The 24121-nt window shown below is 46.7% G+C and overlaps 1 protein-coding gene across 1 annotated transcript in view; it reads right to left on the bottom strand.

Moving 5' to 3' along the window:
* LOC135216534 (kinesin-like protein KIF3A) overlaps window positions 1–23874 on the bottom strand; it is a gene marked incomplete at its 5' end in the record, with an annotated part of 37944 nt that extends 14070 nt beyond the window's left edge. The window contains one exon of the mRNA XM_064251909.1: window positions 23647–23874. Within this exon, the coding sequence (XP_064107979.1) occupies window positions 23647–23874 (228 nt within the window). The remainder of the gene's footprint in view (window positions 1–23646) is intronic.
* Window positions 23875–24121: the final 247 nt, after the last annotated feature.

Here is a 24121-nt window from a genome sequence, read left to right as displayed (position 1 = left end):
GACAGCTGACAGCATACTTTTATATCCTTTATTGTCGGCACTGCAAGTCTGTCCACATTTCTCAAATGCGGAGAAAAATCAGCGATTTGGTTCACAGAGGTCGTGGAGGAGGAAATACCTTTCTTCCTACACCACCTCCTGAAGACAGCCCACTTCGATTGATAAACCGCTCGATAGGAAGCTCTCCTCGCATTGGCAATAGCCTCCGCCACTGGTCTTGAAAAACCTCTCGCTCTGGCCAACTTCTTGATAGTCTGAATGCAGTCAGACTCAGAGTGGAGAGGTTTCCGTGGTACCTCTTGAAGTGGGGCTGTTTGAGAAGATCTACTCTCTCTGGGTTCTTGGGAAGTCTACCAGAAGAGACATGACCTCTGTGAACCAATCGCTTGAGGGCCAAAAGGGGGCGATCAGAGTCATTCTCGCTCCTGGCGACGCCGCAAACTTCCTTATTACCTCTCCTAAGAGTTTGAACGGGGAAAAGGCGTTAACGTCCATCCCCGTCCAGTCCCATAGGATGGCATCTATCGCTATTGCTTCCGGGACGAGAACTGGAGAGCAATAAATCGGAAGCCTCTTCGTTTTTGAGGTTGCGAAGAGGTCGACTAGCGGTCGTCCCCACAACTTCCATAGTTCTTGGCAAACCTCTAGATGTAGGGTCCATTCCGTGGGAAGCATCTGATGTTGACGGCTTAAAAGATCCGCTCGAACATTTGTATTCCTGAAATGAACCTTGTTAGGATCACTATGCTTCGAGCTTTCGCCCATAGAAGGATGTCTCTCGCTACCATGAACAGTGATTGAGAGTGTGTCCCCCCCTGCTTTTTGATGTACGCGAGAGCCGTAGTTTTGTCAGAGTTGATCTGGACAACTCGGCCCACCAGTTGTTCTTCAAAGAATTGAAGAGCCAACCGAATGGCCTCCAACTCTTTTAAGTTTATGTGCCAGGACTTCTGTTCCCCTCTCCAGAGGCCTGACACTTCCTCCTTGCCTAGTGTTGCTCCCCAGCCCACCATGGAGGCATCTGAGAACAACACTACGTCGGGGCTCAAAAGGTTGAGGGACAGTCCTTCCGAAAGTTTGATTGATCTTGCCACCACTTCAGTTGATCCTGACCGCTTGTGAGATCACCAAAGTCGAGTCTAGATTCTGTTTGTCCTTCCAGTTTTCTGCCAGAAAAAACTGGAGTGGCCTGAGGTGCAACCTCCCTAGGGAAACAAACTTCTCCAGCGAAGAAATGGTTCCCAGCAGACTCATCCATTCCTTTGCCGAGCATGTTTCTTTCCCTAAGAAAGCTGACACTTTTTCTAAGCATTTCTGCTGACGTTCCTTTGATGGAAAAGCTTGAAAAGCCGCTGAATCCATCTGAATCCAGATACACGATGGACTGCGTGGGGATCAGATGGGACTTCTCGTAATTGACTATTAGGCCCAGGGCCTTCGTCAGCTGCAATGTCGTCTGAAGGTCCTCCAGGCACCTTGACTCCGAAGACGACCTGATTAGCCAGTCGTCCAGGTAGAGCGAGACTCTTATCTTCGATAGGTGAAGCCATTTTGCTACATTCCGCATGAGGAAAGTAAAAACCATCGGTGCCGTACTCAGAACCAAAGCAAGAGCCCTGAACTGGAAGACCTGCCCTTTTAAGACGAACCTCAGGAATTTCCTTGATTGAGGATGAATCGGGACGTGGAAATAAGCGTCTTGGAGGTCCAATGACACCATCCAATCCCCTGGTCTCAAGGCCCCTAACACAGACTGAGATGTTTCCATCCTGAATTTTTCCTTCCTTACAAAAAGGTTCAGTCTGCTGACGTCTAGGACAGGTCTCCATCCCCCAGACTGCTTCGGAACCAGGAATAACCTGTTGTAGAAGCCTGGGGAATCCAACATCAGGACTTCTTCTACGGCTTTCTTTTCTAACATTTGGTCTAGAAGGTCGCGCAAAACCTGTTGCTTCTCTGACTGGTATGCGGGCGACAGGTCTATCGGCTTCGTGCTCAAAGGAGGCGCAGAGAGGAAAGGGATCTTGTATCCTCTCTCGATCACATCTAGGGACCAGGTGTCTGACCTATCATCCTCCATGCCTGAGCAAACAAGGTGAGTCTCACACCTACAGGTGCCTGAAGGGCAGAAATGTAAATTTTTTCCTCTCTTAATTGAAGAGGTCTTGCCTCTAAAGGACCCCCTTCCTCTTGAAAAACCTCTAGAGGAAGGTGCTCCACGAAAGGGCTTAAATTTCTTCTTGGGGGCTTGTGCGGTTGAAGTAGAAGCCTGGGAGTAGGGGGGCGTCTGGAAGACTGAGTCAAGAGGTCCCGCGTTGCTTTCTCCTGCAAATTAACCGACAGATCCTTAATCATGGACTGCGGAAATAGATGTGTACAGAAGGGGGCGAACAATAATTCTGCTTTCTGCGCGGGAGAAACCGCTTTCGCCGCAAAACTGCAATAGAGAGCTCTCTTTTTTAGCAGTCCGGTAGCAAAATGAGATGTTAATTCATCAGAGCCATCCCTTACTGCTCTATCCATCAAAGCCAGCACACTTGAAAGCTCTTCCAAAGAAATAGAGTCTTGACTCCTAGATTGTAAATCCAAGGCCCCCAAGCACCAATCCAAGAAGTTAAACACTTCCAGCGTTTTAAATATTCCCTTGAGATGATGATCTGTTTCTGACATCGTCCAAGAAACCTTCGCCGATGATAAATAAGACCTCCTCGGAGCGTCCACTAAATTTGCGAAATCGCCTTGAGAAGAAGACGGCGCTTCAATCCTGCCTCTTCTCGCCCGTTTCGTACCAGATCCCCGCTCTCATACGACTCAGCTCTAGATGGGGGAAGAGCAAAAGAAGTCTTCCCTTTAGCCTTCCTTGAATCCATCCAATCCTGAATTCTCTTAAACGCTCTCTTCGCAGAGAGCGAAGTGGCCATTCTAACGAAGCCAGGCGCCTTCCTGGCCTTCGATGAGGCTAATTGTGAAGGGGGAGAGCAAGGAACGGGCGCTTGAAAATTATCTGGGAACAAGTTCTTAAGAAGGTTCGTTAACGTCTTATAGTCTGAAGCCGCTGACGCTGTTGGCTTGTCATCATCCATAGGGCACACATCACTAGAAGAATCTCTGTCTCGATTATCAGTGTCCTTCAAAGATCGCGATGATGATAATCCTTGAGGTCCTGTTCGCAAGAGGGTGCCTCTTATTGAAGAAGAGTTCGAAGTAACCAATCGTTGATTCCTTGTTATCATCGACACTTTAATATCTTGTGAAATATCTTGACGCTTCAGACTCAAACATTCTTCCAAGGCGTCCTGGCGAGCGTCCTGGCGAGCGTCCCGATGTGTAAGACGCCGCGCGTCATGAGAAGCGTCCTGCCGAGCGTCCTGATGTGTAAGACGCCGCGCGTCCTGAGAAGCGTCCTGCCGAGCGTCCTGATGTGTAAGACGCCGCGCGTCCTGAGAAGCGTCAGCTCGAGCGTCCTGGCGAGCGTCCCCGATGTAAGAGCTGGCGCCTAGACGTCTGCGCGTCCTGAGCGTCTGCTCGAGCGTTCCTGGCAACGCTTCGCTGCTTAAGACGCCGAGCGTCATAAGAAGCGTCTTCTTCCCGAACGTCCTGAAGAGAACTTCGATGCACAGAACGTTTGAACACCACCTGACGCTCCTTTAAAAGCGTCTTGATTATCGTCATGCAAAGCGGAACGCACAACCGAACCGTGAACTTCTGTCATGGATCTCTGAGCGTTCTTGGCCTTTTGACAAAGACGCCGGCCGCCTGTGCGGCAACTCACGTCTCTGTCAAATTCGTCTCTCCTAGATGCCCTTTCATGAGGAACGCATTCACGTTCTCGAATGATTCGGCTACTAGGAGGAGACTCAAAGGCCGAAAAACGAGGAGAAGGAGCCGGGGACTGCCTAGTCCTCTTAACAGGCAGCCACCGATCCTTCCTCCGATGACTAGGTTCTGCCTCTTTCTTCTCAAAATAGGAAGCTAACTGCTTTTGCATTTCTAAAAGCATTTCCCTTGATGGAGAAAATTCTCGACCAGGAGAAGGACTCATCCTGTGAGAGGAAGATGGGTGAGGGGATGCCCTTTCCTTCAACTCAGGAACAAATTTTGAGCGACTTGGACGCTCGAACGAGTCCTCCCCTGATGAAGTCTTGTTCCTTTTCTGCGGTGGAAAAGCTTCAAAATATTCAGGTGAAGAATCCAAACACTGATCAGAAGGACGTGAAGCGTCCTCCTCTCTGAAACCTCTCTTAAGAGGCGACAAGGACGACGGCCGCCTGTGCGGCACCTTGCGCCCCTGCCGCTCTCCCCATGAGAGGTCCTCCGAGAGTCCCAACCTCGGCGAGGAGAGGAAGCCTCGGAGGATGAGAAGCAATCTTTAAGGATCCGTGCCCGTGCACGAACCCTGGCAGCCTGAGATTCGTCCTCAGATTCTGCCGAAGGGACGTCAGACCGGTTATTAGATCCCGTAACCCTCCTTCGGCTTTCGGCTTGCCCTCTCCCTAAGGCCTGGGAGTCCGGCAGGGGCCTAGGCCTGGAGGCATTATGGGACCGATCTGACGCCCCCTCCACAACACTAGATGCACTAACACTATCATTGCACTTAGACACATTTGATTGTAGAGCAATCACTTTCGATTCCAGGGCAAGAATCGACTCCATAATCGTAGATAATACATTTCCTTCCGTAGAACTTCCTGATTGTTCGGTGGCAATACAACAGGATTAGGTTGAATTACATCTACAGGAGGATTTAATGGAGATACAATCCTACCCTGACTTCTATTCACAGAAGCACTTCTAGAGGAAGACCTCCTGATTCTATCATGCTCAAGCTTTCTCACGTAAGAATCATATGCCTTCAACTCAACCTCAGTCAATTGCTCACACTCGATGCATCTATCATTCAACATACATACATGACTTTCGACATTTCGAGCACACCGAATGAGGGTCTACCGAAGCTTTCGGTAACCTCACCTTACATTCCTGCACCTCACACACCCTGAAGCTAGCAGAGCTAGATCCAGACATCGTAATCAAAGAAAAGTCAAAGCCAAAATCCAAATCAAATCCACTATCACGTATGCCAAGCCAACAAGCCAAATCAAAACCAAAGTCATCAGAATACTCAAGTTAGCACAAGAAGTTTCAAAATCCTAGGCGGAGGTCTGTAAACAGGTGTTTACTGACCGGCGACAGAGAAAAATCTGAATAGAAAATGGGAATGGTTCCTGATATCCGCCTCCCAGCGGCGGGAATGGGTACTAACCACCTGGCCGCCCACTGTGTGTGCCGGGAGTTTTGAAATTCTGTCAGACGTCGGAGAATACAGCTATATATATATCTGCCAGGTAAGTTTCATGAACGAACTGTTGTTTTGTTGACAAGCGTTACCCAAGCGCGCATGCGCGAATTTCTTTCTTCTTGCACTAAAAAGCATCAGCGACACATCTCAAAAATTATTTTGTCACTTTGACGTAATTTTTACACCATTTTATATTAGCCGTTACATAGAGTATATATGAAAATGTGTGCAATTTCATGTACAATACACAAAAACAACCCCATGGTTATAATCTTTTATTTATCGGTTTTTGAATATTTTCATATAAATAACGATGCCCAAATGCCAAAATTTCAACCTTCAGTCAACTTTGACTCGACCGAAATGGTCGAAAAATGACAATTTGTCGAAAATTGCATTTTTCACTAACTATACAAACCTGAGGTCCTTTAACAATAGGAAGTAGCTAGCGGCAGCTGGAACGGTCGTAAGCTTCGAACAAGGGGAGAACGGTAGTTAACTGCTTGTCCGATCGTCGCGCGCCGCGCGACTGGGAGGTAAACAAATCACTTTTGCTTTTGTTTTGGCCCATGCAAAATACGCAGAGTGAGGGTGGCATGAGGAGGGACTTTATGTTAAAGGACCTCAGGTTTGTATAGTTAGGAAAAAACAAAAATGCAATTTTCGACAAATTGTCATTTGTTCCGATACGTAATACAAACCCTCGGTCCTTTAACAATAGGAAGACTCACTCTTGGTGGGAGGAATCTGAGTCTTTTGATGCACAGACTGGTGTTCGTCCATCCCTGGAATGCCTCCCTGGTCGTAAGAGCGAGGGAGGGATCCAAGCCTCTGTCCGATTGATCGGGGTGTGCACCGCAGGATCAATGGTCAGACCTCTGGGCCGAGTACTAAGAGAGAGGCAAGCGTATCTCTTCGTACCAGCATTGTAAGAACTTTTTCCTTACATGAGCAAATGCAAGTAATGGGTTTGTCTCATGTTGGCTCCACTTCTCCACTTCTCCCCCTTGTTGGAGAAAGTGGTGGATATTTACCTCCCTATCTCTAGTTAAAGAGATAGGATGGAGCTCTGTTGAATAGCTTACTGCATCTGACTCCTTCCAGCAAGGTACGACCGTATCCCTCTGCCCACAGGTAGAGGTAGAAAAAGATGGTGAAGAGAAGCCAGTACACTCTCTCATTCACGGCATTCATTCTCCCAGTCATACCAGGAATCGATGCTGTTCTGCCTGCTCGGGTGTCTGGGTAAGCTTACACAACGTGTTGAGCAGCCACCACAGGTCCAGAAAAAGTATCCAAGGACTTGTGGGCAATATCCCGAAGGTAGAAGGACGTGAAGGTGGTCTGGTGGCCCAGACACCTGCCTTCAGGACCTGCGCCACGGAGAAGTTCTTACGGAACGCTAAGGAGGGTCCGATACCTCTGACTTCGTGGCTCTCGGGCGGAGCGTACGGATGTCGTCGCTACCATCAGCTTCGTACGCTCTCCTGATCACCTCACGTAGCCAGAAAGAAAGCGTGTTCTTGGAGACTTCTTTCTTGGTGACCCCAGTGCTAACGAAGAGCGTCGACACTCAGGCCTGAGATGTCGAGTTCTCTTCAGATAGCGCCGTAGCGCCCTCACAGGACAAAGCAGCATCTCATCCGCATCGTTATCTGTAAAGTCCAGCAGGGAGGGGATCGTTGAAAGACTCGAACCTGTCGTCAGGGATCGACGGATTCTGAGTCTTAGCTACGAAGTTCGGGACGAAATCGAGCGTCACAGATCCCCAGCCTCTGGTATGTTTACATCATAAGAAAGGCCATGTAGTTCCCCCTACTTCTCTTCGCCGATGCCAGGGCCAGCAAGAAGAGGGTCTTGAGGTCAGATCCCTGTCTGACGACTCTCGGAGTGGCTCGAACGGTGCTCGAGTCAGACTCCTAAGGACCGAGTCACGTCCCACGCAGGGGGCCTGAGTTCCCTGGGTGGGCAAGACCTTTCGAAGCTCTCATTAGCAAGGATATCTCGAACGAATTCGTGATGTCCAGTCCCCTCAGTTTTAGGACGAGAGCCAGAGCGGCTCTATATCCCTTAACTGTGGGTACTGAGAGGAGCTTCTCTCGGCGAAGAACACGAGCGAAATCCGCTACCTGCTGAAGAGTGCTCTGAGAGGAGACAAACCCTGTCTACGACACCAACCACAGAAGAGCGGCCCACTTCCCCTGGTACACAGCTGCAGAGGACTGTCTGACGTGTCCAGCCATCTCTGTTGCTGCGCTACGAGAAAAGCCTCTCGTTCGCAAGAGATGGTGGATAACAGCCAGCCGTGAAGTTGAAGGGACTGGACTGCGCGGTGGTACCGTTCTACGTGTGGCTGGGCTAGAAGGTTTGTGCCAGTTGGGGTAGCTCTCTCGGTGCGTCTGCAAGAAGAAAGCCAACAGGTCCGGTATACCACCAAACGGCTTGAGGCCGTTTGGGAGCCACCAGGATCATTCTGAGATTGGGAGTGACCATCGCTCGACTGATCACTTTTCCGAATCAGACAGAAGGAGGAAAGGCGTAAGCGAAGAGGTTGTCCCAGGGGTGTTGGAGAGCGTCCTCTGCAGCTGCCCATGGGTCCGGCACGGCCGAGAAGAACACCTGGATCTTCCTGTTGTGGCCGGGTGGTGAACAGGTCTACGACCGGTCCGCCCCCACAGGTTGAAGAGCCTTTCCGCCACATCTTGGTGTAGACCATTCGGTCCCCATATCACCTGATCCCGACGGCTGAGCTTGTCCGCTACTACACTTCCTCTTGCCTGGAATGTAGCGTGCTGACAGCTCTATCGAGTGAGGCCGTGCCCACTCGTGCACCTGCACCGTCAACTGATGGAGCGGAAGAGACACTAGCCCCCCCATGCTTGTTGACATATGCCACTACTGTTTGGTGTTGTCGCACATCAACACCACTGAGTGTCCCACCAAGCGTCCCCGAAACTCTTGGAAGAGCGTTGAACGCTGCCTTGAGTCCAGGACATTGATGTGAAGGTGCTTCTCGTGATGGTCCCACACACCTGCAGTCAGCAACTCCTCCAGGTGTGCGCCCCAGCCCTCGTCCGATGCGTCTGAGAACAGAAGCATCTCCGGGGGATGGCCGAATCACGACTTGCCATTGCTGTGCTGCCTGTTCCTGCCGCGACAGGAACCGGCGGGCTGCCTCCCTGAATTTGCTGATACGCAAGTCCTGCGGGAAACGACTTGCCCTGCTACCGTATCCTATCAGCATACCCCATGGTACTTCATCTTCTGCTTGGGTTCGAGATCGGACTTCTCGTAGTTTATTCACGATCCCCCAGATCCGCGACAAACTTGAGGAGTCGATCTCTTGTCCTGTAGCAACTGCGAGCGGGAGCTCGCCAGGACCAGCCAATCGTCGATACCTCAGAAGAGTATTCCCGTTCGAATGGGCCCAAGCCGACACCAGAAGTGAACACTCGCGTGAACACCTGTGGGGCGGTTGAGAGACCGAAACAAAGTGCCCTGAATTGGTACAACCGTCCCGTCGAAGATGAGCGGAGGTACTTTCTGGAGGACTGATGGATGGGTATTTGAAAATACGCGTCCTTCAGGTCCACTGAAAGCATGAAATCGTTCCCCCTGATCGAGTCGAGCACTGAACGTGCCGACTCCATCGTGAACCGCGTCGTGCGAAACGAGCGTTCAGTTGGGGAGAGAGGTCTATCACCGGGCGCCAGCCCCCCGATGCCTTCTCCACTAGGAAGAGGCGGCTGTAAAAGCCCGTGACTGGTCCTCCACGATTTCTACAGCTCGTTTCGCCAGCATGGTCTTGATCTTCCTGTCGAAGAGCGTTGTCCTTTGTTTGATCCCCGGACATAGGTCTGTAGATGGACCGTTTGGAGATGAGGGGGGGCCGAGCTCCGAAGGGTAGTAGATATCGCCCTCCCGAAGGACGTCTACTATCCAGTTTCTCGGCGCCGTAGCGCTGCCAAGGTCGCCCAATGGCTCGCCAGGCACCCCCCCACACTTCCGGCAGCAGGTGAGGGGGGAACGCCGTCCCTAGCGTTTTCCCTCCTCGTTTCGACTTCTTTCCAACAACCTCCTCGGGGAAAGGAGGGCTGGGAGGAGGGCTGGTTGCGGCCAATCCTCTCGCAGAAGTCGAAACAACTGGAGTCTTCACACGGGGCTTGGACGGTGCAAAACCGTCTTCACCGCCGTGGAAGCGCTAGCCAAGCTCTTTGGTTTGGCCGCAGTTACTCGAGGTTGCCCAGAAACAACGAGACTGCCTGGTGGACTAAGCGGTCACTCTCGTCAGTGCGCCGCCGTTCCACCGCAGCGTCCACCATCTCTCCCAGGAAAGAGAGCTGGGGGAACTCCTAAGAGGTCCATTTCGTAGCACCCGAGTGCCGCTCAACGCCCAGCCCCCTTGGTCACTCGGTAAGGACTGCGTCCCTACGCCGGAAGAACCAAGTTTGGCCCACAGGTTAGCAGTCTGATGGGCGAGGTAAGAGATTGCTCTTCCTCCAGACTGGCACAGTCTCCTAAAAGAAGCGTCGTCTTCGAGAGCAGAACTCCCGGAGCCGCCGCTACTTTGGATATTTGTGAGGGACCACAAATCCAACCAGGAAACTGCCTGGAATGCTGCCATAGCGGTAGATTCCAGGGCAATTGCCTCCTGCTGCGAGAACCATAGGTTCTCCGACAGGAGCTGCTGCAGGGACACACCTGGAGTCAGCACCTAGCTAACTCCGGGTTAACCTGTTTTCGGCAATATCGGGTCTTCCGATGGCACGTAGAATCGCCTCTGCCGCTGTAGAGGGGGAGGAAGCAGCTTAGAGGACCGTCCGGATTTCAGCGAGTCCTCCCGTCCTGAGACGAGATTCTCCACCTGATCCAGGACTGAGTCCGCAAGCTCTGATCGTGGCAACCCCATCGTCATTTGGGGCTCCCTCTTGGGACCCCAAAATGACTCGAGCCGGGACGTGGGCTCTGCTGGTGGTAGCGGCGATCCTTCCGCGAGGTCATTATGCAGACGCATCAGCTTAATGACCTCTGCGAAGTTCCTCTGTATCTCGGGCGTCACAGCGTCTTGTGGAGTAGGACCGTCCAGTCCCTCCAGCAAGAGCATATCCCTCGATACTCCTCCTTCAGAAGGAGGAACAGCGACAGACCCCCTGAACGGTCGCCTCCAACTACTTGCGCGTACGTCCTGGTCGGTCCTAAGACCGTACCTGAGCCGTACGCGTCATAGCCGGGTCACGAGTGGCGCACCTCTCGTGATCGCTCCTTGGTACCAATCCGCGCTCCTCCCGGTATAGCCCGAGGAGGTTTGAAGGTACGGGAGAGGCAGACCTGACTCCCACCCCACGCTCGCTGGCAGGACCAGCGTGCGTAGAGGGCTGCTGCCGATCGTCAACCCGCGGTGACGGTCTAGCAGTAGGCCTAGCGTCGCCGCTCGCCTGGGGCGATTGGCTCGGCTGAGCACGTCGAGACCGCTCTCTAGCGTCAGGCGAGCTGCCGCTGGTCACCGTCTCCGCCCGGTCCCATCGGGAGCGGCGGACGGGTGACCTGCTAGGCTCCCTTTCGCGTCGAGACCGCCAGCGCCTCAATCGGCGCGTCAAACCGCTGGTACACCGTGCTGGTACCGGCGGCCGTGGGGACTCCTTCCTCGCCTCAACCCGTGGCCGGTCAGCGACCGTCACGTCAGCCCGAGCAGCCGGTTGGTCGCTGCGAGAGCGTCCACTGGCCTGGCGAGAGTCGTGTGCACGACTCTCGCCAGTCTTCTGCTCCGTGCCGCTGTCTTGACGGCGAGCTAGCTCGGACGTCGAAACTTTGGCTGGACGGTCCTCTTTAGAAGAGCGTCCACTCGGTGCTTCTCGCGAACGAGAAGCGGCCGAGACGGAACCTGGTTTAGCGGCAGAACCACTAGCACCAGGTGAGGACACACCAGCCGAGGCTGATGCACCTCTGGTCCCCGTCGACTTCTTCTTTGCAGAAGAAGCGACGGGCCCTGCACCCGAAGGAACAGGAGGACCAGCAGAAGAGCTCCCCAGCTCGCCTGAGCGAGCCGGGCCCTTAGAAGATCCCGAAGGAGTCTTCTTAGGGGGGGAGGAGGCAACCTTCTTCTTCTTCGGCTGTTTGGCCTTAGAAGTCGAAGGGGAAGGAGAGGCAGCAGACGACGAAGAAGACGATGAAGACGACGACGACACCTTCTTCCTCTTCCTCTTCTTCTTCGCCAGGCTCCGCAGGACAGACGTCAGGTCTTCCATCCAGGAGGGAGCCGGGGCAGTTGCCGAAGCAACAGGGCCCGACTGCACCTGTCCGGAAGGACCTGAGACTGTTACAGCAACACCAGCAGCGGGAACGACAGGAACAGGTCCGGGAACAGCAGGAACAGCAGGAAACATCTGAAAATGGAATGTGTACCTGAAAAGGAAAGAGTCGCTGGACGCGGCCACAGGTACGGCAGGCACGGCAGTACCACGGGAGAGCCAGGCGTCCTGTCGACAGTCACCGTCATCCGTGGCACTGCGGCAGGTCCAGGCGGGGGGTACTCTTTGGGCAGCGGAAGTCCGGGGTCGGCAAAGGAAAAAATCCAGGTGGTGGTGGCATCGTCCTCTTTGGAACGGCGGCAATTGGTTTTTGTACTGCCACCGTGTGTCACCGACATTATATGTGGCGTATATACAACGATGTGGTGGCATCTCATACGCAGGGGTAGTTAATGTGGTAGTCGTGGTGGTCACCGCACCATGAGTGACCACGGCCGACCCCGCCAACCGCTGTAGCAACCCCTGGATGCTGGGCACTCCCTGCAGTCCCAGCGACTCCCACACCTGTCCCAAGTCGTCCTTCGCTGATGGCAACACCTGCGGAAGCAACAGTCGGGTTAATAGAGGGGCTTCCCCGCGCCTGGGGGCGAAATATCCCCCCCAGAGCGGACAGAAGACCCCGAATACAGCTGTACATCCGGGTAGCGGGCGCCCTCCTCCATACTGACGGATCGAGAGAGGAAAAGGACTCCGCACTACCCCCCCCGCAGGGGAAGGCGCAAACCGTGGGGGCTGGCCGGGAGGCAGGAAAGAGACGAAGTGTCCGTCACCAAAGGAGTCACTGGACTTTCCGATGACTTCTTGGCCGGCCTAAGTCTCTTCCTGCCCTCGTACAGCCCACACCCACTGCGCCTCGACCAGTTCATACAAACCACACATGGTTCGTTGTCGGGAGCACTCTCGCCCTCGACAACGATCACAAACCTCGTGGGGGTCCACCTCAACAAATGACCTGAACCCCCACATTTACGTCCCTCCAGCCCGGGACACACTCTCACTGGCGACTGGAGGGCGCGGTTGATATCTCAATTCCTCTCCTTCTAATTCACTCATTGCAATTCAATTGAAATAGAGAAAAAGTACTTACAATCACTCCTGATATACAGAAAGAGAAAACAAATACTCAAGTTTGAAGCAAACGACAAGCGGGCAGAGCGATGGCGAACACGTCCTTTCCACACACGGCCGAAAGCAAAAGTGGTTTGTTTACCTCCCAGTCGCGCGGCGCGCGACGACTCGGACAAGCAGTTAACTACCGTTCTCCCCGCCCCTTGTTCGAAGCTTACGACCGTTCCAGCTGCCGCTAGCTACTTCCTATTGTTAGGACCGATTTGTATTACGTATCGGAAGCAAACGCAATTGTAAGCTAAAACTCTTACATTCTAGTAATAGTCAATAATTTACCTTCATTTTGCAACAAATTGGAAGTCTCTAGCACAATATTTCGATTAATGGTGAATTAAAAAAAAAAAAAAAAAAAAAGTTTTCCTTACCTCCACGCGGTAACTGCCGAAAAAATCATAAATTCTTTCGTCTCATTGTCGTAATGTTTGCACCGCTTTATATTAGTCATTACATAAAGTTTTATATATGAAAATGTGCACAATTTCATGTACAATACAACAATAAACCACCCATGGTAGTAGCTTTTGTCAGTTTTGAAATATTTTCATATAAATAACGATAGCTGCCAAAATTTCAACCTTCGGTCAACTTTGACTCGACCGAAATGGTCGAAAAACGCAATTGTAAGCTAAAACTATTACATTCTAGTAATATTCAATCATTTACCTTCATTTTGCAATAAATTGGAAGTCTCTCGCACAATATTTCGATTTATAGTGAATTTTGAAAAAAAAAAAATTTCCTTACTTCTGCGCGGTAACCGACGAAAAAATCAGAAATTCTTTTATCAGTTTGTCATGATTCGTAATGTTTGCACCGTTTTATATTAGCCTTTACATAAAGTTTTATATATGAAAATGTGTGCAATTTCATGTAGAATACAACAAAAAAACAACCCATGGTTGTAGCTTTTATCAGTTTTGAAATATTTTCATACAAATAAAGAAAAGTGCCAAAAAATGCAAAAGTAAACTAAAACTCTTACATTCTAGTAATATTCAATCATTTACCTTCATATGCAACAAATTTGAAGTCTCTAACATAATATTTCGATTTATGGTGAATTTTTGACAAAACTTTTTCCTTACGTACTCTGCCGAAAAAAATCAGAAATTATGACAATCATCGGATTGTCATAATGTTTACACCATTTTATATTAGCCGTTACATAGTTTTATATATGAAAATGTGCACAATTTCATGTACAATACAACAATAAACAACCCATGGTTGTAGCTTTTATCAGTTTTGAAATATTTTCATATAAATAACGATAAGTGCCCAAATTTCAATCTTCGGTCAACTTTGACTCGACCGAAATGGTAAAAAAAGCAATAGTAAGCTAAAACTCTCACATTCTTGTAATATTCAATCATTTATCTTCATTGTGCAACAAATTCTAAGTCTCTAGCACAATATTTTGATTTATGGTGAATTTTTAAAAAATCTTTTTCCTTGCCTCCGCACAGTAACTCTGCCGAAAAAATCAGAAATTCTTTCGTCGGATTGTTGTAATGTTTGCACCGTTTTATATTAGCCGTTATATAAAATTTTATATATGAAAATGTGCGCAATTTCATGTAGAATACAACAAAAAACATAACTCATGGTTGTAGCTTTTATCAGTTTTCATATATTTTCATATAAATCACAATATAGAAAAAATTTGACCTTCAGTCAACTTTAACTCGACTGAAATGGTCGAAAACTGCAATTGTAAGCTACAACACTTACAGTTTAGTAATATTCAATCAATTACCTTCATTTTGCAACAAACGAGAAGTCTCTAGCACAACATTTCCATTTATGGTGAATTTTTGAAAACTACTTCTTTTTACGTCCGTCTCTTACGAATTCATGCATCATATTGTGATAATATTTTCTCTGTGTTGCTTTGATTGTATTACAATTGTTAAATACCAAAATCATTGCAATTTAGTGTACAACCCCCCCCCCTACACCCCCCCCCCCCCCCCACGGAAAATAATTAACACATTAGCTTTAAGCGTTTTGTCACAGCGCGATTTGTATACAATTTGTATACCTAGTTTTGCAGCCTTCTCTGGAAAAAAGAATACTGAAAACACTTGTGGTATATGTCATCAGGGGAAAAAGTCATAATCCGTGAATAATACGTTAAAATAAAGAATTTATCACCAAATGGAAACTAAGAACCACCATGCAGCAACCAAATTCAAATTAAAGCTGCTTAAGACAACTCAAGTTCAGTCATTGACCAGCAGAAACAAACTGAGCTCTTCCGCTGTGTTGTACCTATCCTTCCTTGAAAGAAGGCAGGGCCTTGTCACCTACACTAAAACAATAAAAGAGCTTAAGAGAACTTTAAATTTAAGCTGCCGCATGAATTAGAAACATTAGCTATGTAATCAGTACAGTCACCTTTCAATTAATGTGTGTTTAATTAATGCATGTTTAATTAACGCATTTTCGATTTAACACGAGCTAGAAAATATTTTCAAATGTTTAAAAAACATGAAAATTTTGATTTAACGTGAATTGGCACCTGAGTGGTTTCAAATCACCCGCGCATCAGCACTGCAGACGACGGCCGTTGACATAACAACATAGCACAGCATGTGTTTATTATTAAGCAAAAAATTTTGTTTATTTATTAATAAAGCAAAAGATTTTGTTTATTTATTAATACATAAAGCAAAGGATTTTGTTTATTTATTAAGCAAAAAAATGATATTGTTAGAATACAATAAAGTTTTGTACATACTTACCTGGCAGATATATACTTAGCTTATGTCTCTGACGTCCGACGAAAATTGGAATTCCGCGGCACACGCTGCAGGTAGGTCAGGTGATCTACCCCCCTGCCGCTGGGTGGCAGGAATAGGAACCGTTCCCGTTCTAGAACCAGATTTTCTCTTCCACCTGTCTCCTGAGGGGAGGCTGGGTTGGCCATTCATCGTATATATCTGCCGGGTAAGTATGTACAAAACTTTATTGTATTCTAACAATATCATTTTTGTACATGCAACTTCCCCGGCAGATATATACTTAGCTGATTTGACACCCTTGGTGGTGGGTAAGAGACAACTATTTACTGAATAGACAGGTAAACAACATACGTTGTAGGTAATAAATAAATAAAACCTTGGTTCCTACTTGTTCAGGCAGAAGATTCCATGGCTAATGCCTAGGAATCTGCTTCGCCTCAAGAGCCTCAGCGAGGATGTGACCTATGGCTAAGAGTTCTGTGGGTCTGTCGATGGGTCGTTATCCATTTACTCGACAGAGCCTCTTACATGACAATATGCCTATGCTAGTGGCATAATTAAGGAGCACAAACACCGATCCGACACCTGATCCTAACACGAGGGTTAGTGCTTAAGTTGAAAAGAGTTATCCCCAAACTCCTTTCAAACAACCAAACCAAAGAAAAAACACGACGTTAACTAAAATTTAACTCACTAGTTAAGGATCAGTATCGGCTCCCTATCCCAGCAATGTATCCGCAGACACGTATCAACCAAGAGAGAAGGATCTCTCGTAGGTTATCTTGACATCCTTCGGATATGGGAAGTCAACAGAGTTGCATCTCCCGTATGTGACAGCTAATATGTCCTTATGACATATTGTTAAGGAAAGAACAAGAATACAGAAAAGCTCGCACTTCATGCGCTTTTAATTCTCAGCTCTTTGAAGGAATCATCAATGCACTTGTCAAGTGCTTAGGAGATCACATTGTCTCAAAGAAGGCCAGGGCATTCTTTGATATAGATCTCTTCTGGGTGAAGCCTGGAGCCTGGCTAGCGCCTCGCGCCTGGCTGGAGCCTTGCGCCAAATGAATGGCGCCTAGTAGCCTGGCTGGAGCCTCGCGCCTGGCTGGCGCCTGATTGGCTCCTCCCTCCTGGCTAGCGCCTCGCGCCTGGCTGGAGCCTTGCGTCTGGCTGGCGCCTTGCGCCTGGAGCTTGGCAGAAGACTTCATGATTACTGTCTATGAGTCTGCATGCCTCAAGAGTTTCAGCGAGGTAGGGACCTATGACTGACAAACCCTTCTGGATCCATGTCAATGGGGGCTAGCCCGCTTACACGACAGAGCCTTCTCGGATCGTGCCAATGGGGGCTGACCCACTTACATGGCAGAGCCTTACCTGTATCATATCAATGGGGACTAGCCCTCTTACATGACAGAGCTTTAGGTTTCTCTTTACTGGAAGGAGCCTTGCGCCTGGATGGATCCTCAATCCTGACTGGAGCCTAGCCTTGAAGGAGGCTGGCACCTGGATGGCGCCTGGCTGGCTTCTAGAGCCTGGCTGGCTTCTAGAGCCTGGCTGGCTCCTAGAGCCTGGCTGCTCCTAGAAGCCTGGCTGGCTCCTAGAGCCTGGCTGGTGCCATCGCGCCTGGCTTGGCTCCTCCCACACTTGCTGGAGCTTCGAGCTTGGAAGAGTCTCTAGGCTGTCTGGCGATGTCCACATCGGACACTCTTATATCTGTACCGATTTGTTCGCCTCTGGCGCATTTGCGCCAGTTGGAGGCCCGCTCCTTCTCAGTATCCGGCCATGACAGAGTTCCTTGGAAGCTTGTCCGCCTCTGGCGTTTTTCGCCTGTATTGGCATTTGGCGCTTGGCTGGCGCTACATTGTCCGGAAGTCCTGAACAACCACATAGTTTATCAGGAGACTGGAGAAGGGTGGAAGAAATTCTTCCCCTTTGAGCTTTTGGCCCCTGGCAAGGGAGGTGATTTTAGTCAGCTACACCCAGTAGACACAGGATATCTAACAATACGAGAGAGAAGAGTCTTCTCCGAGGAGGATCTTCGTGAACACTTTCTTTTTTGCTAACGAGATCTTCTTACATGTTGATGAGGTTCCTCGTTGCAGAATCTTCCCTATCCTTGCCCGAAGGAAGGGAAGGAGTCTGGAAGTCGAAGGAGAGACTGAGCTGAAATTGGGCGGAACCCTGATTTCTAGCTCTTATTGTATTCTTCTGATACCTTCTGGGAAGCATTTTGAGCCCTCATCGCACCCGAAGACTCTGTAGGCAAACGTTTAAAACCATCTCTTCTCTGTAGATGAAAATGTAAGTACCCTGCCTGGCAACTAAACTTCTATCTGAAAGCGTTGCGTCAGGAATAGAGGGATTTAGTTCTTTTGCCAGACATACTATGCTGGCAAGAACCCATTGCCGAGTCTCCATTGAATCTGATGCGAGATTCCAATGCACAAAAAATTTCACTTGTCTTCTTGGTCGTTTAGGGCTAAGAGAAACAAAGAATTCCTTCATAAACTTCCTCAAAGAAGTTTGATGAGGAGCAGTTCCATTTTGTCGGAACACGGAATCTGTGGCCACAAAAAAAATTCCATTCAAAGTACATGATATCCTACTCTTGTCGTATAGATCCCGAAGATCTTAATCCTCTGTTATCTCTAATTCCCCTTGTAGAGACAGAGTATAGCCTTTTACTGCGTTCTTTGATAGCAGATATATACATAGGTGATTCTTCCCTCTGAATGTGAAGAAAAAAACCTCGCTATGTGGTTCACAGAGGTATCGGAAGAGGACAGTTTCCTCATTCCATCTAGCACGATCTGCAGCAATTCTATGTCTTAGCCATGACTATTGTCATTTACCTTGAAAAATCCTCTCATTCATGTCCACTTCTGGTCAGTCTGCACGTGGAAAGACTCAGAGTGGAGAGGTTTTTCAGGTCTACTTTATAATGAATTCTGATTAGGAATGATCCAGATACTCTTGGAAAAGCCTTACGAAACATGCTGTGAGAAGAACGTGACTTCTGTGAATCCAACCTCTCTAAGGCCAAAATGAGGCATTCATCCTCTCTTCCTTTGACGCCCATTTATCTTATATCTGTTAAGATTTATAACTAGGGGAAAAAAGACTAAAGTTTATTCCCCTTCTTTAAATTAAAGATGTCGTATATTGCTACCTCTCTTGGTTTCGAGGAAAGGAAGCAGTCTATAGGAAGCCTGTTCGTCTTCTACCTTGCGAAGAGATCTATGAAGACTTTCCGCAGGTTCTCAAAACTCTTCAATAAATGTTAGACATACGTTAATAGTTATTATCTTCGATCGAGAAGGTTCTCACGGACATGCAAATCTTGCATCGAACTTTAAGGATCGTTACGTTCCGTGTCTGTTCCCAAATAGGTTCTCTTTTGTTAACGCGAACAGGGGCGAAAAAAGAGATTCTCGATGCTCTTTGCGATATGAGAGAGTCGTGGAATTGGCCTAAGTGATTAAAAAAAAAAATCATTTCATCATTCCTTGTAAGCGACCCCTTTCCGATTAAATGGGTAACGAAATCAGGAACGAATCTTGCCGTTACCGAGCCTCCGAGAGCTACTGGTTTGTTTGTTTGTTTGTATGGTGTTTTTACGTGACTTCCGAACCACGTCGAGAGTGAACTTCTATCACCAGAAATCCACATCTCTCACTCTCAATGGAATGGCCGAGAATCGAACCCGCGACCACCGAGGTGAGAAGCAAACACCAAACCAACCACTACTGGACTCTTAGGTTAATAACTCGCTAAAACAGAAAATATCTTGATGGTACTTCTGGCCATGCCCCGCTGGTGGCGCTTCTGGCGCATTTGCGCCAGGCTGGCTGGCTTCTGACGCTTGGGCGCGCCAGCTGCGCTCCTTCTTCAGTTCTTTTAAGGTTATGTGCCAGAACATAACCTTATGGTACCCGACATCCTTCACGTGTTAATTCCGTTCTTAGTAGGAAAAAACTTTTATATCGTAGTATAGTCCATTCAGGGAAACAACTTCTGCCACTAAGAGAATGTTTCCCATCCGACTCACCCATCTTCTCTTGAGCAATATCCGATTCTAAAAAGGTTGTGTGCGTTTCTCGAAAGGATGAGAGAATTATATTATTTCGTGCTCTGCCGTATTAGACTCTTATAATACTGTCACATTGTGGTAAACAGCATTAATCTAGGAAACCTTTGTAAGGATACTAGGAATTCTGTAGTTAACCTCGGTATGTGCATAAGACTTGACCATACCGTAGTCTTAAAGTGAATTCTCTTCTACTACATTCATCTTCTCACTAAGCATGTACTCTAATAAGCCATGCTTTCGTAAGCATGAGAGCATCATATAATATAGTTCCGCTGCGTTAGAATCCTTTAATAATGTTACCTACGGTAAACAGCATTGAAAGGTTGTAATATCTTTCTTATTGAAAGCTTCTTAGCAAAAGGCAGACAATATTTTTATTTATGTTTGCTTAACTATCCCCTCAATCCGAGGCTAAAACCGCGATTGTAGGGAGAGACACGGTTAGTTATTCCATCCCGCAGGAGAGAGACATGTAACCAACCACTCATGACCGACACCTACATTTTCTGCGTTGGTCTCTAAGGCGCGATAGCAGTCTCCGTTAGCCGTCTGGCTTACTCTTCCAGAGTTGCCAGCTACTCCATTAAATAAAGGAATCTTATAAAATTATTATCGAACTTCAGGAAGTTCCTATTAATGCATATTTAAGCGAAACAAGACTTCGATAAATCTAGAAGCTAAGTAGGTGTTTGTCTTAACAATCCCTTTAAGCGTAGTCCTTCCTAGGAAATTCCTGGAAGGATACTGATATTGAGTTTGCTCTACAAAGAAGTAACTACGGTATGTGTGATTTGCCGTATCGTATTCTCATACAGCAGCAGACTCTACTACCTTCTTCCCTGCCGAGGCAGATAAAGGAAAATTTTTACTGTCTTCGTTCTTTTCGTTAATAGAATGATAGAAAGAGTATATATATCTCCTTAAGGAAGGAAGTTAATCCAGGAACTCTTTAAATCTTCGTGATTTCCTCATAAATTGCGGAAGAGACAGAATTCCTGTTCGTCTGTAGGGTTTACGGAAGGAAGTAGATATTTCCTATCCGCCATCATACCCAAACGTCGATGAGATTCTTATAAGAAAAACTCCCAAAGCGCTTGCCTCTTCATAACGAGGGAAGAGCATGAATGAAGGAGTGTGTCCGCATTACTCAAAGAGGAGCCTCGCGACTGACCTCTCTCATCTTAAGAAGATTTGGAATATTCTGGCGCCTGGCTCCTTGCGCCTAGCGCCTGGATAGTTCCGCGCGCCTGGAATGTTCCGCACGCTAGAGGAGACTCGCTCCTGGAACGTTCGCTTGTGTGGAAGGTCCCGTGCGCCCTGATAGTTCCGAGCGCCTACTAGACCCCTTTTAGAAAGAGCCTCTTGCCCGGAAATGTTCAATGGAAGGATCGTTCTGATTGCCACTGTACTATAAGGCTCCTTGCTCTAGCCGTCTGTTTTTCTGTTGCAATTTGCGCCAGGCTGGCGCTTCGTCTCTTTGAAGGCGCCTTGCGCCAAGAAAAATTTTCTAGAACGCGGCTCGCGCTCAGTTGCTAGAACGCGGCTCGCGTTTGGTTGTAGGAACGCGGCTCGCGCTAGTCTGTTTTCTGGAACGCGGCTCGCTGCTGGCTGTTGGAACGTGGCTCACGCTAGCTTGCTGGAACGCGGCTTCCTAAGTTCCTGGCTGGCTCTTGCTCAGTGTTCTCTTAGTTTTCAGAGAACGCGCTAGATCATCAAAACATATACATTCTTTGTCTTTTCGGATGTAAGATGAAGAGACGCACTTTTTTAAGGATGCCTTTTCAATGGCTATCCTTGGCAGTCTGGGACGCTCTACAGAACCTGCCGAGGGACGCCTGACCGGTGGGGATTCTCTGAAACCCCCTTACGGCTTTCGACATTCCTTCTCCCCTGGGCTTGGGAGCTTGAAAGAGGTCTAGGCCTGGGAGCGAGACAGAGCCGATCAGACGCACCCTCCACTGCAATGGGGGGAACACTAGTAATCACTTCTTACCTTTCAATAGCTCGCATTTTGAGCCACAATCCTTGTCTTCAAATTGCAATTATGAATTTGAAGTTTCTGCGAAGTAAGAAGGTGATGAGGATACAACACTACTAGTACTGTTAATACTCTAATTGCTCGTTAGTACGAGTTTCTAAAAAACTTTTAAAAGAAACGTATCTAGTTACATGCTTTACTGACTCCCTAAAGTAGGAAGTCAGTATATTTCCTCAATCAATTCTAACACTTATTACACATATTAATGAATAAATATTAATATTTCCCTTTCTTGCAACTATGTGAAGTCTCTACCGAAAATTTCGGTAGTTACACGTCATATATTCTTCGAAATTTTCGAAGCCAAATTCATTAAAAAGTTAATAAAAGCGTATGCCGAACCAAAGACCCAGTACTTCCCTGCAAAAGACAGCCCAGAAGATCGATGGCGATGAAAAACGAAAATCAAGTCAGGAGGTAGCAACAACATATGTTGACACTACCGCGACAGAGAAAATTTGGTTCTAGAACGGGAACGGTTCCTATTCCTGCCACCCAGCGGCAGGGGGTGGGGGGAGATCACCTGACCTACCTGCAGCGTGTGCCGCGAAATTCGAATTTCTGTCGGACGTCAGAGACATAAGCTAAGTATATATCTGCCGGGGAAGTTGCATGTACAAAAAAAAAAAAATTGACATGAAGCAAGAATCAGATTCATTCTGACATAAGCATAATTGAGTGATGTCAGACTGCTGACGGATATGTATAATTAAACACTTAATGAATAATATGCACCTTTTCCATGAATCTTTTAAAAAGTTATACATTACTTCATTGTATCCAATAATATTTTATGTATTCCCATATTATTGTGTTATAAAATAATAACATACCGGTCAATGTTTTGGTTTGGAAATCAGCTGGTTGCGAATAAGAGTTTATTTTGTTGTATTTAACTCAGTTCTGTGCGAATTTTCTTGCTTCTAGTTAGCATAAATGAATATCTAGATACTTTACTTATATGAGACAAGGTAATTTTTTGTTATACAACAAATTTTTAAGTTGCAATATGGCTTGAATAAATCTCGTTGTGAACTAAACGAATTTTTTTGTTAACAGATTTCATTGGGAGTGTTTATTGTGTAAAAAAAAAAAAAAAAAAAAAAAAAAAAAAAAAAAAAAAAAAAAAAAAAAAAAAAAAAAAAAAAAAAAAAAAAAAAAAAAAAAAAAAAAAAAAAAAAAAAAAAAAAAAAAAAAAAAAAAAAAAAAAAAAAAAAAAAAAAAAAAAAAAAAACAAAAAAAAAAAAAAAAAAAAAAAAAAAAAAAAAAAAAAAAAAAAAAAAAAAAAAAAAAAAAAATGTCATTCCATTAGCTACTTTCAGTTTATTTCATCGTAATACAAGCTTTATGTTAATTATCTTTTATTTGCATGAAAACAACAGTAAAATTTGTTGTTTCAAGCCCAGTACTTTTGATTAAAATGATTTTCTCTCGAATTTTACTTGCAGTTGCGTTTGACGGCATAACTTTACTGGACTTTTATCCTTGTTGCCAATGTACAATAATATTCATTAGCAGCTTGAACAGTTTTCTCAGCTTCAGCTACAAATTGGTTTAAATTTAATAGCATATTTCCTTGCTGATTTTTTATCTATAGCAAATAAAGTTATTACATAAAAATATGTCGGTACTATTCTACATAATGTCGTTGATAACATAACTACAGTAATTGTTTACTAGTGTACGATGGTTGAAATACAAGCCAAATGGATGTTGCTGTTATCCAATTCGGAACGTAACCACCCTTATTCCTGTCATTTCATATGGGAAAAATATGTTTAAATAACATGTTTTTAATTAACGCGAGCTCTCCAGGAACATAACCCTCACATTAATTGAGAAGTGACTGTACTTGGTAAGTTGCTTATATAAAAAGATAATTCATAACTTTAATCAACTTCATAATTTTTTTTTAACATTCCTTTCCTTGACATTAGGTAAGCACACCAATGATGGAGAACTAGCAAGGTGTATCAGAAAATCAGTGTGCTAAACTTAAAAATTTTTTAAGAAAATCTGTAAACCACATACTGTACCTGCTTAGAATCTGGACCAAACACTGAATCAAAGGTGAAAACCTTTGGTGGCTCTCCAGCTTGGGCAGAGCGATTTTTAACAAGCACTGAACAATTCAGGTCATCACTCTCAACTGCACATGCGAAGTTAGCCTTTCTCTCACTGTCACTAAGAGGTCTTACACGTACAACAACACGAACATTTTCTCTGTCTTTCCGGGCACCGTCTCTATCCTTGTCCGGCTGAAAAAGAAAATCATTGCAAAAATGAAACAGTAATTATATTATTCCCTACTTCTTTGTAAAAAAAATTGCTAGTGAATTCCGATCTTTTTTATTCTAGTTAATGGTTATTCGATAACTAAACTGTTATTTATCTTAGAACTCTATACATCGGTATATCACACCCGTTGGTACCGTCATGTAGCTCCGTGGAATGCTCATATACTAGAAATAAGGCGAAACACCACAGTGGAGCCATTGTCATCGCGTGGCT

Source organism: Macrobrachium nipponense, chromosome 6 (genome assembly GCF_015104395.2).
Source record: "Macrobrachium nipponense isolate FS-2020 chromosome 6, ASM1510439v2, whole genome shotgun sequence".
Lineage (NCBI taxonomy): Eukaryota > Metazoa > Arthropoda > Malacostraca > Decapoda > Palaemonidae > Macrobrachium > Macrobrachium nipponense.
This window is presented reverse-complemented; position numbering and strand designations above follow the sequence as displayed.